Source organism: Gopherus flavomarginatus, chromosome 9 (genome assembly GCF_025201925.1).
Source record: "Gopherus flavomarginatus isolate rGopFla2 chromosome 9, rGopFla2.mat.asm, whole genome shotgun sequence".
NCBI lineage: Eukaryota > Metazoa > Chordata > Testudines > Testudinidae > Gopherus > Gopherus flavomarginatus.
In genome coordinates this window covers 15,753,461-15,771,434 of record NC_066625.1, presented here as the reverse complement: position 1 = coordinate 15,771,434, position 17,974 = coordinate 15,753,461, and the positions used below count along the sequence as shown (strand labels likewise).

General features: G+C 41.3%; 1 protein-coding gene across 9 annotated transcripts in view; it reads left to right on the top strand.

The window, feature by feature from the left end:
- The window catches only part of LOC127057713 (radial spoke head 10 homolog B2-like), a 60,008-nt gene that overhangs the window by 4,301 nt on the left and 37,733 nt on the right, over positions 1-17,974 (top strand). For all 9 annotated transcript variants that reach the window (XR_007776160.1, XR_007776159.1, XM_050966711.1 and 6 more), the window contains 10 exons: positions 4,065-4,150; positions 5,283-5,403; positions 7,279-7,455; positions 8,225-8,366; positions 11,936-12,057; positions 12,917-13,106; positions 13,977-14,088; positions 15,461-15,540; positions 15,646-15,794; positions 16,798-16,905. Coding sequence is in view for 7 of the 9 variants with exons in the window: in XM_050966711.1 (XP_050822668.1) it covers positions 4,065-4,150; positions 5,283-5,403; positions 7,279-7,455; positions 8,225-8,366; positions 11,936-12,057; positions 12,917-13,106; positions 13,977-14,088; positions 15,461-15,540; positions 15,646-15,794; positions 16,798-16,905 (1,287 nt within the window). In the remaining 2 variants the exon portion in view is untranslated. The remainder of the gene's footprint in view (positions 1-4,064; positions 4,151-5,282; positions 5,404-7,278; positions 7,456-8,224; positions 8,367-11,935; positions 12,058-12,916; positions 13,107-13,976; positions 14,089-15,460; positions 15,541-15,645; positions 15,795-16,797; positions 16,906-17,974) is intronic.

Sequence of the window (17,974 nt, the reverse complement as noted above, 5' to 3'; positions counted from 1 at the left end):
AAGAACCAGAGGCTGTTTCATAAATATTGGCAATAATGGCACAAAATACTTTGCTGAGAGAGCAGTTAGCCAAATTTTGCTGCCCAAATGTGCTGAAGATAGTAGCTTAAGTATGCTAATAATAATTATGACAATAGCGAAGTCTTTAGTCTAAGTACTGTGGGATTAGCATGCAGGCCTAAATTTTAAAAAAAGCTAGTGATTTTGTATGCCCAACTTAAATTGAGGCTTATTGTAAGAGGTGGGTTCTCAGCATTTTCTGAAAATCAGGCCTCTTTAAGATGTTTCAAGTTGGACACCAATAAATTGAGGTACCCAGAATCACTGGTCACTTTTGAACATGTAGGTCCTTGTGCATCATCTCTAAGAGGCACTTGAATAGCACAGGCTGCTCTAGATGTTCACCAACGGGCCAATCTGGATGCTCACTTCTGTATGGTCATGGAGTTTTTGCTCTATCATAATCGTATAGTTAATGTTGTAGTTGTGTAGTTATGTTCCTGAAAAATGCAACTTTAAGCAAACTGATGTCAAGTGAATCCAATTTCCCCATAAGAATTAATGTAAATGAGGGAGTTAGGTTCCAGGGAATTTTTTTTCACCAGACAAAAGACTATATTATATATATACACACTACACACACACACACACACACAGACAGAGACAGTATAAGTTTTAGACAATTTAATGCTGGTACACAGTGATGATGATTGTGAAGCTTGGTTGAGGTGGAGGAGTCAGAGGGTGGGATATTTTCCAGGGAATTCCTTACTGCTAAATGATGAACTAGCAAGTGGCTGAGCCCTCAAGGGTCAACTCTCTACAAGGCAGCAGGAATGGAGGAAGGGGAGAGAGCATCGCAGACAGAGAGACACACGGTGTGTGTGAGAGAGATGCATGCTTCCCCTTTAAGTGCACTACCTTGTTAATTAGATCCGCTTACTGAGAACGCAGCTGCTGCTGCCAGCAAACTCCCTCGTGTCCTGAGCCCTGTCATGTGTCTCCCCTGCTCTATGGAAGATGGAGTAAGTGGGGTGCAGGGGGAGGGGGACACCCTGACATTAGCCCCCCATAGCCCCCCAGCAAGCAGGAGTCTCAGGGAGCAGCTCCAAGGCAGAGGGCAGGAGCAGCACATGGCAGGGGGAGGGAGGGACGGACAGCTGCAATTGCTAGCCTGCTGGGCAGCTGCTGCACAGAGAGCTTAGGGGAGCAGGGAGCTGACAGGGAGTCTGCTGGTCCACCCTGGTTCCAAGCCCCCACCAGCTCGCTGCAATGGGCTGCTCTTCCTGCAAGCAGTGGAAAAAGCAGGTGGCTGCCAAACGATGTTAGAAGGGAGCATTGCACAACTTTAAACGAGCATGTTTCCTAGTTGATCAGCAACGTAAGAACGAAACAATGTTAACCAGGATGACTTTAAGTGAGGAGTTACACTGTTGTAACACCCTCAGGAAGTACAGTATTAGTGGATGTTTGTAAAGCATTCGAAATATGTCAAGCTCTGTAAGGACTACATTTTATTATATATTTATTCAGCCCTCCAGAATGTTGTCCTTGTTTCTGCTCAGTCATGAGCAGTGGGAATCTTTATCAGCTGTGTCTCAGAATCCTTTGTGACATTTGTTATGTTGCCTCATTTGAAGCACGTCTGTAACTGGTACAAAGGATTCTGGGATACATTTGAGATCTGTTGTTAAAAGTACTTATTGCAGACAACTGAGCAGACCAGAAACACGGTCTGGAGGAAGAAATGACACTGAGAGAACTGTCCAGAGGAAGAGAACAGAACAATTAGGGCAGCATCCCAGTTGTGTCCTATGCCTTCTGAAGGATGCCATTGCAGAACTGGCTCTAGAAGTTAAAGTGGAACTCTGGATGAGTCAGAGTACTGCTGCTTTATCTCAGTCTGCTTACTGTAGTTAATAGATTCTGAGGTCAGAATGGACCACAATGATTGTTTAGTCTAACCTTCTGCATTACACGGGCCATACAACTTCATTGAAATAATCCCTGTTTGAACTAGAGCAGATATTTTAGAAAAACATGCAACTTTGACTTAAAAATTGCCAGTGATGTAGAATCCACCTCAACCCTGATAAATTGTTCCAGTGGTTAATTACCCTCACTGTAAAAATTCATGCCTTATTTCCAGATTTAGTTAAGTCACAGCTAGAACAGATTCAGGATTCAGGCCAGGACATGGAACTCAAACTGCTTTATTGGCACTGATGAATGATCTCCTCCTGTCAGTAGACAGAGGACAGATGTCCATTCTCATTCTCTTGGGCCTGTCTGCAACAGTCAACAGACCATGAGGTACTGCTCTCTCACCTGAGAGAGGTTGCAGGGGCCCAGGGTAATGTGCTGGTATGGTTTGAGTTTTCCCTGGAGGACTCAAACTTTGTAGTGATGGGGAAACTGCACCTCCACCCACTAGTCCACTCGGTTGTGGAGTCCCAGAAGAATCATTTCTCTCTCTACAGTCCTTTTCAGCATCTACATGCAATCACTAGGTGAAGTGGTCAGATGTCAGGAACTCAAGTGCCAGCAATATCTAGATGACACACAGCTCTACCTAGTCTTCACCACATACAGCTACACCACTACCACCAAGATGGCCTTCAACTCATGAAGAACAGCCAGCTGAAGCTGAACCCAAGCAAGACAAGTGATGCTGGTGGGTAGAGGAAAGCATTTGGAAGAGCCTGTAGCCATGGTGTAATCTCCTTTGATTGAAGATACACACCCACAAACAGTCAATTTGGTCTGTAGTCTAGGAATACTTTTGGATTACTTGATGATGCTGCACTCTCACATAGCTGCTATCTGCAAGTAATGCTATCTATCATCTCCAATGGCTAAGAGACTCCATCCCATACTGGCAGATGATGACCTGACCTCAGTTATTCACACCTTACTACTTCTCGGCTGGACTACAGCAGTGTGACAAACCTGGGCATGAAGTTTTCAGCACCTAGGAAACTCCACAACATAGGTCACTGCAAGCACATCAGACCTGTCCTCCACTTTCTACATTGGCTTTCCACAGAATTTTGAATTAGATTCAAGGTCTTGGTCCTTATCTTCAAGGCGCTCCATGGCCTTAGCCCAGGATATTTAAAGAATGCCTAAAGCTCTGGGACGCAGGCCACAGTGTCTTCTAGCACAGTGGAACTCTTTGCAGTAAGAGTAGATCTTGTCTGTGTGAGAGACAGAACTTTCTTGGTAGCTGTGGAATGAACTCCCCCAGGAACTAAGGATCATCATTGCACTCCAAGTATACGCGTTTCTTTGACCTTGCCTTCTTTAACATAAATCACAGCAAGACATGTTAAAAAAACCAAAAACCTACCAAAATAAAACACTTCACTGAAAATGCTTCTCCAGGTGGGGTGAAGAGGAAAGAACAAACACACAACCAATGTCATGCAGATCACCTGATGCATTACTGAAAGGTGCTCACATACTGTATTGATAAGGGCAGTATAAGCACCTATATAGAATAGAATAGATTGGTGAAAGCATTTCCAAAGGGTTTGAAGCCATTTAGCATTGTTTGGCTAAATATAATTTTTAACATTTTTGAACACCTACATGCTTGGTCTCTCTTAGCATGTAGCTAATGGTGAAAATAGCAGGATATCATTTTTAAAAATTTTGGACTTTTGGTTGCTTTTAACATAAATTGAGTCTTTTTTTCGTAGCGACTGCTGAGAGAATAGTTGAATACAAGTGATGATTGGTATATTTGACATATACAGGGTTGATGACAACTTTTTATTTCGGGAGAGCTAGAATTAAACAATAATAAAATTATAGCTCTTGAATATCACTTTGGGTAGTTTTGTGCCATAACTAAATTTGTCGACTTTTAATAGAGAGGAAAAACAAGCTGCTTATTTCAAACTCCGCTTTTTCTTTCTTAATCCAGTCCTTAAACTTTGGGGTGAGGTGAAGTCCACCCAAGTTCCTACTTGTCTGTGTCCATGGTATATAATTTTACCTGAAAACATTTATGTGAATATTTAAGTATTGATTAATTAAACCGCTCATACTCTTTGTTTCAGGGTACCATTTATTATAATCGGGAAGGTACTTCCTGGTATGAAGGTGACTGGGTAAACAACATCAAAGATGGCTGGGGGATAAGATGGTAGGTATAACATGTTTGTTCAGCACATCTTCAGAATTAATTTATTTGTATTTGGCTCACACAGTTTAATCCTTTGTTCCATGTACTGGGCCTGATTCTCTACTGCCTTGCAGTTCGTGTAGTCATTCAGAGGGGTGAAAATGCTACCAACTCAGAATGGTAGAATTTTATATTTACCTTGCCCTTCTTTGCACAGGACTAAATGACTATGGAAGGTGCAAGAACAGTGAAGAACCAGGCCTAGTATATGGCTTTAATTTTTACCTGGGTAAGCTTTTTTCTTCTTCATTCCTACAAAGAAAACAACTAAAGATAAAACAATCAAAGACTGGCAGCAATAAATAGAAACATCTCTTTAAAAGAATTCTTCTTGATTGCATGGTAACACCCGTCATTCTCCCCTCACAAACAAATGAATTCTTTTGTGGGATTGTGCATGAGAGGGTGTTTTGGTTGATTGTTTATGGCATGCTATCCTCAGACAAATTTTAGGATGACTGAGATTTTTACTACTATCTTCTGAGGTTTGACAGAATGTGAAGTCTTCATGCACTGACGTCAGACTTCACCAAACAAATGCTGATGTGGATAAATTGATAATTGGGGGAGTTGGTCAGGAATGTTTACATTTTTTACATCTGTACTCTGTTAGCTGATCCAGAGCACAGCCTTCTAAACCTGCTGGACACCTTCTCCAGTTACAGACAGCAGGTTAGCTTTCTCAAGAGATGCCAACAAAGGAGGATGTCAGTCCCTAGTTTTTTGTGTGTTGGAGTTTGACTTCAGAAGATACATGCTGAGCCTAGTTTTCAAAGTCTGCTAAGCCAGATGCCCTGAATGACCTTTGAATTATTGGAGTCCTAATATATTATAATTGATATTTATTATTAAATGTAGTCAACTGGGAATGTTTTCTTTTAGGTAGTATATATTGCAATCATAAACAAAGGAAAAATCAGAATGTAGTGGTGTCACCACTGTAAATCTATCCCAGTATTACTGTTTTTTTCCGAGCAACAAGATGTAACTCTTGTTATAAATTGGTGGATTTAGGCACCTAACTGCCATTATACCTTGTTAGTGTATATGATAGCTGAGTAATTAACTTCCTTATTCATTTGGTTTCTTGTAGTTATAAATCTGGAAATATCTATGAAGGTCAATGGGAAAAAAATGTGCGTCATGGGGAAGGAAGGATGAGATGGCTGACGACTAACCAGGAGTATACTGGACAGTGGGTAAATGGCATACAGGTACTGCCCCACTTTAATTCAATACCTGACTCTTACGCTGGTAAGATTAGATGCATCGATTCATACAGGAGTAAAGAAGCTTAGTATGAGTCTGCTAATGGTAGATACAGGAATGTTTTACTCATAAATTTCTTTTCATGTTATTAGTTATAACTAGCAAAAGTCCAATATTAAACCATGCTGCTGACTTGTTTTTATGAAAAGGTAACTTAATTTTACACACCAACCAAAGGAAAATATAAATCCTCCCCATAATAAAAATTAAATCTTTTTGGCTGCAGGATATTTAGAAGGAGGCTTTAGAGTGAAAGCTTAGGGGTGTAAGGGGGGAGCCTTACCCAGTACAGCACTGGACCCTGCCACTACCTCAGTTCCCCCTTCTTGGGCTTCCCTAAAACTGGACCCAGCCATTCAGAAATCAGATAACACCCCTTATTGGGGTCTGGTTTATTAAAACAAGATCATAGTTAAAGTATCAACTTAAAACACATTTTTCTCTGACTCTGCATTTCCTTAGGCTGGATTCAACTTTTCTTTCCCAAAACCCAGTTTCTGCTGCCTAATGTTTCCTCAAACCTCTTCCTTGGGAGACTTCTGCTCCTGCCTCTCCATCTTGCTGGTGTGGAGTTCACCCTTCTAAGTCCTTTCCCCTGACCCTGGGTCCCTTTCAGGGGTCTTCTTACTCCCTGCAGGTCTATCTCCCTTCCTGAATTGAGCTGAGTAGACTCCGGCTACGTCTTCACTACCCGCCATATCGGCGGGTAGCAATCGATTGCTCGGGGATCGATATCGCGTCTCATCTAGACACGATATATCGATCCCCGAACGCGCTTATGTCGATTCCGGAACTCCAACAACCCAAACGGAGTTGCGGAGTCGACATGGGGAGCCGCGGACATCAATCCCGCGCTGTGAGGACGGTGAGTAATTCAATCTTAGATACTTCGACTTCAGCTACGTGAATAATGTAGCTGAAGTTGCGTATCTGAGATCGATTTTCCCCCGTAATGTAGACCAGCCCTCCCTTTTATTAGTCTTAAAGCCTGTTATGTTGGGGAGGCAGCTGGCAAGGTGGGTCTGAGCCTAACTCTCTTACAGGGCCGATCTACCCAGTGATGTTTCTCCACACTCTCCAGTTAATTATATAGAAACAGGTTTTATATTTCATGTAAACTTCAGTGAAAATAATAAAACTGTTTACATATACAGGTCATTTGCATAGTTGATTTTATTTATGCTAATATAGACCTCACTTTGTTAATTCTTATAGCTTAGTATATACATTCAGTATTTTAAGACAGTTTAAAGTGAAAATATCACCTGGTCTGAGTGGTGACCTGAAGATCTAGCTCCCCAGTGTCCCCTCCTGTGAAAGAACCCATGGAAGCAGGCTGGGGTTGGTGTAAAACTCCATTAGATTCCCCTCTCTGAGTCTTCCCCCATCATTTTGTTGGGGTGAGCATGGGAGTGAGCTGCTTCCTTTTCACCCCCACATAAAATGGGCAGGGAGTTTAGCCTCAAGAGCAGCACAGCTTTTGGCTGCTTGGCAGGACACACAGACCAAGGAATGACATCTCTAAACTGGGGCCCATTTTCTATAGGAGACCAGCCAATGAAGGCTGCCTGGAGGATATGTTGAATTAGTTCATCTCTGGAATGCTGCTACCATGCCTCCTGGTGGATTTCATGTCCTGAGTTACATGGTAGGAGCTAAGGTAACCTGGGGCTAAATGAAGCCCATTTAGCTGAATTAGCAATGGTAACCCTAAAACAAAACAAAAAAAAGTCTAGGTAGTTCCATTCCTTTGTATGAATTTAGATCTGCACCAATAGTAGCTCTTTAGAAAGTTCTTGTAATTGCTTGTTTTTTTTCAGCATGGGTCTGGTACCCACTCCTGGTTTCTGAAGAGAATTCCTGGGTCTCAGTATCCTTTGAGGAATGAATATGTAGGGGATTTTGTAAATGGGGATCGTCATGGACGTGGAAGGTTCTTCTATGCCAGTGGAGCAATGTATGATGGAGAATGGGTTTTCAATAAAAAACATGGCATTGTGAGTATTGGCAAGTGATTAGGAGGAAAAAAAGATAGAAATGCAATTAAGGCTCGGTCTGCTCTGTATAGCAAATGTCTAGGTATCTGTAAGGAAAACCATGTTTTCCTTAGTGTATTGGAATGCACACATTGATGTACATGCCCAATGAAGTTGATAGGAGCCCTTCCACAGACCTCACTGGATAAGTTTCAAGTGGAGGAACATCTCTTGTATATGGTGAAATGTATTTTAGCAAAAAGCTTTTCAGTGTAATAGATGTGTCTGACATTATCAGCCTTTTGGCTGATAAATGACCGTTGCCTTCTGTTGGCCTTCTGGCTAAGGTCATTTTTAATGTCTGATGCACCTTCTCACAGGGGTGGACTCTAGCTAATAGGTTGTTTCCATCTCCAGCTATGGTGTTATGGGGACAGACTGTTAAAGTATTTTGAAAAATTGTCAACAGTTTGAAGCATAGTGAAAAGATCCTTATTCCTCAGATGTTTCAGAGTAAAACATTTTAGCACTTATATAGCACAGCAGCAGATTTTCATTGGTTGATCTCAAAGTACTTTACACATGCAGATAAATATCATCCTTCACTTTGCACTGTCTATATATTGCAGTTTAAACCTGATTTAGATCAGAAGGAAATCCAAGTGCTTGCAGACATATTTCTTTTCTAATGATCTTTTACTAAATGTGCACATTTACATCAAAATGAAACAAAAGAGCCTCTCTTTCTCTCTCCCTTCCCCTTCTTCTCCCCCTCTTGCCCACCCCTCAGGGGAGATTTGTCTTCAAGAATGGGCGTATTTATGAAGGGGAGTTTATAAATGATCAAATTGCAGAGTACCCAGCTTTTCAAGTGGATGCAATGAATACGCAGGATCTGAGTGGCATTCGTACACAAAGTCCCTTTGGCACTGGTGAGCAGTTTGAAGCGATGGTGGGGAAAGTAGATAATTTCTAGTCAGATAGTTCACATTTTATAAAAATTACACATTTATTGTGTGAGACTGTTCTGTGTTCACTGAAGAGTCATACACATTTCCCTATGAAGGTTCATTGATAGATAAATGAGGAATTTTAATTACTAATGCAAGGTTTCACTGGAAATTGCAGTTTTAAATCATAATGTGTTCATAAAAGAATTAAAATTTAACACCATAAATGGCAATTGATTTCCTGTTGGTTTAGTTTCTCTAAGTTCCTTTGCGCCAGCCCAGTCAGTGGTGACAGGAAATAGCAAAACTCTTATGCTATCATTCCTCCTATAAAAGTGCTACTTGGCTGGCTGCTCAGTTTAGAAATAGAAAAGTAAGGCTTGTCTGTACTATATGGTCATTTCAGCAGCACAGCTATGGCGCCGTAGCTATGCCACTGTAGCTGTGTCATGTAAATGCTTCCTACAGGGCTGGTAGGGGGTTTTCTGTTGCTATAGTTGTTAATCTACCTCCTCAACTGTCAGTGAAAGCATTCTTCCATTGATTTAGCCGCCGTCTACACCAGAGCTTAGCATAGCTATGGCACTTAGGGTATGTCTACACTACGGGATTATTCCGATTTTACATAAACTGGTTTTTTAAAACAGATTGTATAAAGTCTAGTGCACACGGCCACACTAAGCACATTAATTCGGCCGTGTGCGTCCATGTACCGAGGCTAGCGTCGATTTCCAGAGCGTTGCATTGTGGGTAGCTATCCCATAGTTCCTGCAGTCTCCCCCACCCATTGGAATTCTGGGTTGAGATCACAATGCATGATGGAGCAAAAACAGTGTCGCGGGTGATTCTGGGTAAATGTCGTCACTCAGTACTTCCTCCATGAAAGCAATGGCAGACAATCATTTCGCGTTCTTTTTCTCTGGATTGCCCTGGCAGACACTATAGCATGGTAACCATGGAGCTCGTTTAGCCTTTTTTCACTGTCTCCGTATGTGTACTGGATGCTACTGACAGAGGCAGTACTGCAGTGCTACACAGCAGCATTCAATTGTCTTTGCAAGGTAGCAGAGACAGTTACTAGCCCTACCTATTGCACTGTCTGCTGCTTTGGAAATTGGCGATGACGGTTACCAGTCATATTGTACCATCTGCTGCTGTCATGGGTGCTCCTGGCGGGCCTTGCTGAGGTCGGCCGGGGGCGCATGGACAAAAATGTGAATGACTTCCCAGGTCATTCCCTCTTTTATGTTTTGTCTAAAAATAGAGTCAGTCCTGCCTAGAATATGGGGCAAGTTTACTAGAGAACCAGAGAGCACAGCTGCTCCATGTCAGAGCCCCAGATATCCTGCAGAAATGATGAATTGCAACATCCCCACCTGTTGCTTCCCTCCTCCCACACCCCTCCTTGACTACCGTGGCAGTTATCCCCCCATTTGTGTGATGAAGTAATAAAGAATGCAGGAATAAGAAACACTGACTTTTTAGTGAGATAAAATGAGGGGGAGGCAGCCTCCAGCTGCTATGATATTCCAGGCAGGACATCTCCATTACTCATTAAAGGGAGGGTGGGGGAGAGGAGCATAGCCTCCCGCTGCTACGATAGTCCAGAATCTCCATTAGACATGAAAGGGAGTGGGGGAGAGAGGAGCTCAGCCTCCAGCTGCTATGATGAGGACAATTACCAGCCCTATTGCACCGTCTGCCAGGACTGAATCTCCAGGACACAAAGCTTAAAGAAGGGAATGACCAGGAGTCTTTCCCATTTTTGCCCAGGTGCCCCCGGCCGACCTCACCGAGGCCAGCCAGGAGCACTCACAGGATGATGACGAGGACGGCAGTCAGTCATTTTGTACCGTACCATCTGCCACTGGGGAGGGGAGGGGAGAGGATGCTGCTGTTTAGCGCTGCAGCACCGCGTCTACCAGCAGCATCCAGTAAGCATACGGTGACATTGAAAAGAGGCGAGAAACTATTTTTTTTCCCTTTTCTTTGAAGGGGGAGGGGAGGTAAATTGATGACATAGTCCATGAACCACTGGCAATAATGTTTTTGATCCTTCAGGCACTGGGAGCTCAGCCAAGAACGCAAATGCTTTTTGGAGACTCAGTCCCCCCTCCCTCCCTCCATGAGCGTCCATTTGATTCTTTGGCTTTCCTTTACGGTTGTCACACAGCACTGTCTTGAATCCCTGCTGTGGCCTCTGTCTATCATAACCTGGAGATTTTTTCAAATGCTTTGGCATTTCATCTTCTGGAATGCAGCTCTGATAGAACAGATTTGTCTCCCCATACAGCGATCAGATCCAGTATCTCCCATACGGTCCATGCTGGAGCTCTTTTTGGATTTGGAACTGCATGGCCACCCGTGCTGATCAGCGCTCCATGCTGGGCAAGCAGGAAATGAAATTCAAAAGTTCGTGGGGCTTTTCCTGTCTACCTGGCCAGTGCATCCGAGTTCAGATCGCTTTCCAGAGCGGTCACAATGGTACACTGTGGGATACCGCCTGGAGGCCAATACCGTCGAATTGCGGTCACACTAACCCTAATCCGACTTGGCAATACCAATTTCAGCGCTACTCCCCTCATCGGGGAGGAGTACAGAAATCGGTTTAAAGAGCCCTTTATATCGATATAAAGGGCTTCATTGTGTGGACTAGTGCAGGGTTAATTCAGTTTAACGCTGCTAAATTCGGTTTAAACGCGTAGTGTAGACCAGGCCTTAGAGATGTGAATTTTTCATGTACACCAGAATTTTAAGTGTAGACCAGGCCTAAGGCTCTCACTCTGTTCTGGACCTTGCAATGCCTAGACAGAGAATGATGTAACACACGTGTATAAGATTAGGGGAGAAAAATCCTGAGGTGTGGCCAAACCGGATAGGGCAAAGGTCACTGGTATGTGTGTGCAAAGGTGATTTAAAGCTCATCTTTGCACTGTCCTGATTAGCAGCAGCTGTGTATGTATGGGTCCCTCTCAGACAAATTTGTATTTTTTGAGTCTATGCCTATATTCTCTCAGTGGTATGGGAGTGTAAACAGTGTTTTGTTTGTCATAACATTTTGCAGTTCCCTTTTAGTCGTTTTCTAAAATACGATTTTCTAAACAAAGTTTTTTTTAACAAGGTCAACTTCTTCCACCCACTTTACACCTAGGAAAATAGGTTGTTTAGTTACATATTCCTCTTTACTTCCATGCTTCTTTTTTGCTTCATACCATGGCATTTGGAAGACTCTTTAAAATGAGTGAGTTCTCATCCAAGCCACATCCTTAATGCATCTAGATGCACTTGGAAACACTGCCATATGGAAATTTAACAAGATATGATGTTAACATGTTTTGTTGCACTTATGGAAAGTGGATGTGGGTCTTTAATATGTATTCTATTAAGATAATGCTAAACAATTAAATTTTACCAACTGGGGGTACTATTCTTCTCTTCTGTAAATCAGTGGACCTTGGAACAAGATAATTGAGGATATTATTTTATCTTTGTACATATTTTATTTTCATTTTATTATCCAAAGATAATTTGTTACTTTTGTTACTTGGTAGAAACCATAAGAATAATTGATGGCCCAGGAAATACCTCTGTGTTGGGATCAAACATTGAACTAGACATATCTTCATTGCTGAACTTGTTTCCGGAGAAAGACAGACAGGAAGAAATGAAACAGGTAAGAGCCTGCACACAGCTGACGACGTTTTTCAGTTTTGTTGCTGATATGTTTCACATTATTTACTTTATTTTATTTGTGTGTTCTAATACAAGTCTTTGTATTAAGCTATGATCTGAAAGTCTGAAAGCAATAAAAAACAGAAGCAAATGGACAGAGCAATACCAAAAGGGTGATGTTCTGTGTGTTGAGTGTGCCATAAAAAGCAATTTAAACAGGTCACATTAACTTTACTGAAAAGGCATTCAGTATCCCCCTCCAGGACATGGGAGAGGTTAGGTTGGGGCCTTTGGTACCATTATGGAATGTTACCACAAAGGAGCATAAAACTCCACACAGTCAGCCAAGTTATGTCAGATTGACAAATTTGAAGATAGAATTCTTGTCTAGGGACTGTCTTTTATTCTGTGTTTGTACAGTGGGACTCTGGTCCTTAATTGGGGCTTCTGTAATATATACAAATAACACACAGTCCTTTATCCACAAAACTGGTGCAGTTCAGGCAACAGCAGGGCAGGTTTCCCCACCATTCCCTGACAGGGTCTCTTGTCCCTGACCTGTGGGGGTGAGAGGCTAGTTCATGCTCCATGCCTACCTAGTCTGTAGTCTTTATGGTGCAATTGCCAGAGAGGTTACCAGATAGTGAGGCAGCAGTTGTAGGTTTTGGGATGTGGATACTTTTTCCACTAGGAAATGGACTGAGAGGATCAAATTCCTTTCTCATAGGACAGCAAAGGACAATCTTTTGTTAACAACTTCTGGCAGTACTGTCCCTGGCTGGCTTTAGTAAATACATCAGCTGAGGTTAGTACTTGTCATGAGATTAAAACTAAGGCATGCCTTTTACTGTTTTGTGTAGGTAGAATATGCGGTATTGAGACATATTACAGAACTGAGAAGAATCTACAGTTTTTACAGCAGCTTAGGCTGTGATCAGTCTCTTGACAACACCTTCCTGATGACTAAGCTCCAGTTCTGGAGATTTCTAAAGGATTGCAGGTTTCATCATTATAATGTAACCCTTGCTGATATGGACAGGATACTGAATGGTTTGTATGACTGTAGATTGACTATCAGAAGCCTATAATGGTTAGAGTTGGGGACGAGGGAGTCTGAGAATTGGGTTCTATAGTCAACATTGTGACTGACTTGTTCCATGCCTATGAGCAATTTATCTGTTATCTGTGAAATGGGCATAAGAAGATTCACTCATGTACTTTGGGATCCTCAGGCAAAAATAAGCAAAAAATAATAACACTCATCAAAAATGTTTAAGTGTTATTTTAAAAATCATACTTCTGTCTGAATTATATTCCTTATTATTGTTACAAGTAACACTTAAGATGACTTTAACTGAAAGAGATTAAAGAGGAAAGAGGTTTTTTTTTCCAGTTTGTTTACTTCGTGTGTTCAACACCAATTTGTGTATAGTATGTGTCACTGTTCTCCTGCATAGCCAGTTAATCAGTCAGCTTCACCTGTTGCTGTGGTGAGTCTTCATGACAAGTTGCAGAGGCACAACCTGATCCTTGCTACACAAGGGGTTAGCTCTAGCTTTGCTTTCCCTGCCCTATGCTTGTGTGCCTAGGGGAAGAGCTCTAAGAAGGGTTCCTGAAAAGGCAGAAGTCAATGGAGCTTTGCCTTGCCAGGTCCTGAGTGATTTGCCCAAGACTATAGGGGCATTTTGAATTCTCCCCTACCCTCATGACCCAGGTAGGTGATGCCCTCTTGGCTTGCTGACTTGGAAGTAGTGCTACCTCTAGTCTGTTTCTTCTGTGAATATTCGATCAATGTGCGAGATCATAGGAAGATGAGAGAGGCCTATTGGCAGATGTAGTGATAAGCTTTTTGTTATTTGTAGGTCAGACTGCTTCAGTTAGTATTGATAATGGAGATTCTTTTCTATCTTTTTGTTTTAGAAGATAAAGTAACACCTGAGGAGGTGCATTCTCCATATGAAACTTTACTGCTAAGAACATTTTTGACTTACCTTATTCATCTAGCAGTCCATATCTATCACAAAGAGCACAAGTAAGTGCTTTTACTTACTTTTAGTGAGAGTTCCCCAAGTTTCAGTGTTTGACTATTATATAATTACAGTAACTCCTCACTTAACGTTGTTGTTATGTTCCTGAAAAATGCAACTTTAAATGAAACGATGTTAAACTAATCCAATTGTCCCATAACATTTAATGTAAATGCGTTGGGTTAGGTTCCAAGGAAATGTTTTGGGGGCAGACAAAAGGCATTATACTGTATGCTGTACAGTACTGTACTGTGGTTGGGAAGTGCCCCTGGCTTACCCCACACAGGCACAGCCCGCTGCAGGCAAGCACACTAGGAAGCACCTTTGCAGAAGCAGCGGCAGCTTCCCCAGAGAACAGGCTCGGATTTTGCTGGGAATGCTCCAGGCCCACTTCTTCCCACCCCCACTCTACTTCCTCTTGGAGCACGCCACAACCCTCCTGCCCCCCTCCAAAAAAATAAAATGAAGTCCTAAGTGCTGCCAAACAGCTGTTGGAAGTTACTGTACTAGATGGTAGCCAGTCTCAGAATAAGCATGATCAATCTTATTCTTCCTCTGCCCCCTCTCCTTTTTCTGACCTTTCTTCTGCTCCTTCTTTCTCTCTCTCCTTCCTCTGCTAATGCCCTGCCCACAGCTTCCTGGATGAGTGGTTGGATTCAGATCTCAGGAGAAAGTTCTCTCTTCCTCTTTCTGACTTTTTTTTTTAAACTAATATTGAATTATTTAGGGAATGTACATGGCATGCATACATCAGTTTCAGTTGAATAGTGGAGTCTGTCCTTTTGATTTGGCTTCAGTCTGTGGCACTGCCATGCAACCCTCCCCTCAAAAAATAAAATAAAATAAATTCCCAGCTTGCCTTAAAATTCTTACTCCCAAGCGTGGGGAGCACAGGCTTCATACAGATATAGTGTAAGTTCCAGAATGTCATTGACATATGAGTGCCTTTGGCTGGTCAGTAATACTTTATAATGAGTAATTATATAAAATTTGACTTGTATTGCGTTATATCAAATATAGTAGATAATCTGTTCAGAGGAAGGGAGGAAAAAGAAAATAATGACTTTCAGTTGGACTTGTGCTCCTGAGATACTTATTGAAAATCCCATCCAATATGCCTATAAATTGTGTAAAATACATCCGTTGCTTTGGGCTTCAGGAAAATAAATAAATCTTCTGGAGCTTCACAATGTGACAATATTGCAAATAGTCCTTTGGGATAGAACATAGTTCACGGAAAAATTTGTCAAGTTAAAATCCACAGTATAACTTTTACAGGATAAATATCCAGTGTTGCACTTGTGAATCAAACAATGATCGATAATACCTGCTGTGCAGAAAAGGAAGATGTAATATAAACTTTTGTTTTAACCATAGAGATAAAGGTCCATATCTGTTTAAGTGTTTCTCAGAAATGATGATGAAGAACATTTTTCCCAATGCCTGTCATATACAAGGTAAGTAATGCAACACTTTTCTGTGCTAAGCAGAATCAGTTGCTGTTAGTAGTTATTAAACAAGTTTTATTTGAACTTACATATTTTCCCACTTCACTTCTACAGGCATTTTATTTTGTGAACAACAACAAACTATCTGTGCAATTAATTACATTGATAAATGCTGGGAGATATACAGGGCTTATTGTAGACCAAGCACCATACCTCCTTATGAACCCACAATGAAAATGAGACACTTCCTCTGGATGTTGAAAGTAACAATCTTGTATACTTTGATTTGTGTGTCTAGGTACTAATTTATTTGTCTAGTTCACAGTGACATTTTAAAACTCTTTTCACTAAGGGCCTGCTATTGAAAACACTTAAGAACTTGAGTAACTGTATTCACATAAGTTATCTTATTGGCCTCAAAGATATGGTTCACAAGAATAAAGTTGCTCACATGCTTAACTGTATGGAGGATCCAATTCTAAATTCTTTGATTCCTCTATGCCTTAGACTTATTTTGAGTATTTAATGTTTTTATTCAATTTAAATATTTTCACTAATGCTTTTTTAAAGGTAGATACTAATTGTTACTGATTAAAAATTAATGTCTGCAGAAGTCCAAGGCTGACAGATTCAGAAATAAAATAACATTAAATAAACAATATTTTTAAATGCTGTATTTATGTAATTTGAAGTATGGCAAAGTATTGTGGATACAGAATTATTTCCCAGAGCCCCTGAAATTTAGGGCCTGATCCAAATCACATTGAAGTTCTCCCATTGATATCAGTAGGTTTTGGGTCAGGCCCTTAATGATTAAAAATCAAGCCTGCTTACACCTCTGGAAATCAGCTGCCTGTTTGCAAGACTCCTCTGCATTCCTATGGGAAACACTTACTGATTTACCTCTTCTTTTATGCAGAGTGGAATTAAAAAAAATAAAACTGGCAGACAGAGAAATGGGTAACTGTTGGGTGTATCTAAGTCAGCAGGGTCCAGGGGGATAGTTAATTGATGAACTTTCCTGAACTTTGGGTTTAACATATGATATAAGTGAATACTAGCTCTGTTGAATTCAATGGCAAAACTCCTATTGACTTCAGTGACGCCCTGATTTTATCCTATATAGCATGAATTATTCTGAGAGACACCAATCCTACTTCCACTAAAATCAAGGGGAATTTTGACATTGACTTCAAAGGGAGCCAGATCAGGTCCATATTTATAAATTCTCAAGTACTAGTAACTTTTGATCTTTTTGACATACAGGATTTAAATATGCTAAGCAAACAATTAACTGCTACAAAAATTGTGGAAATACTGGTAAAGGACAATCCTTTTGTACGCGATGGAGATGACAGCAACTTACAGCATGAGGTATGTAAGGAAAAAGTACATAACAGTTCATGATGCAAATCGTCAGCAGGGTAATTGCTACCGAATCAATTACAATTATTTTTAGAAGATGTCAGCAAGTAGAATTGTACCATCATACCTTCCAGAAAAGAAGAAAATTAGTGTTGTTTATATTCAAGAAATGGAGCTGACCATTAAGCGTCCCATCTTGATATTCCTTTGTTCATCATATATCATCTGGGTTATTTTATCCCACATACTTCTCATTGTTACATGGTTTGCTCATTATCATGCCTTTCCCACTGCTGGACAGTTAACTGCAAATGTGTTCTCCATGCCCTGTGCTGCACACTGGATGTCTGGGATATGTTCTGAGAGTGCAACAGTGCATAGTTGTGCAGGACTCTTTACACCACTTATTTTCCATGGGGGAATGGCACCGGAGTGCACAGATGGAATGGTTGCACTGGGAGATCTCTGCACTTCTTGCTACTTAGGAGCCTTTAGACTGTATCATCAGCTGAGTGGTGAGATCGTCAATCATGCAGATCTGCTGGCCCAGGAACCCTGAACATGGGGTGTGAGCAGCAGTGCCTGCACTTCCAGCCTGCAAGGCAGGAGCAGTGGCTGTGGAGGAACTTTATTGCAGTCTCTCAGCCAGCCTGCAGGTTGAGACTTTCATCCCCCCAGTCCCTGTAGAAATCTTTTTGCACTCAAGCGTTATGCAGGGTGAGTGAATTTCACCCCTAAGGAATTAGTTTTCACCCAACTGCAGTCTACTGCAATCTACATTATTGAATTTGTTATAAATACCTGTTTGTGGTAGCTTGGAGGGACGTAGTTTGTTTTTGTTATTAAATGCCCTTTACTGTAGACACTAGGCACAACGCATACAACAAAACACTGTCCATTCCAGACAAGAATATAACCATTCCCTTGTCCACCAGATAGAGAAATATCCCTGAGCATTAACACCAAGTGTAGCAAAAACTTAGCCAGGAGGATGATGCAGTACTGTATTATCATTCAATTGTATGCAATGTGAAATACTGTATATTACCTGCTAATGTCATAATAGCATATAGTAATG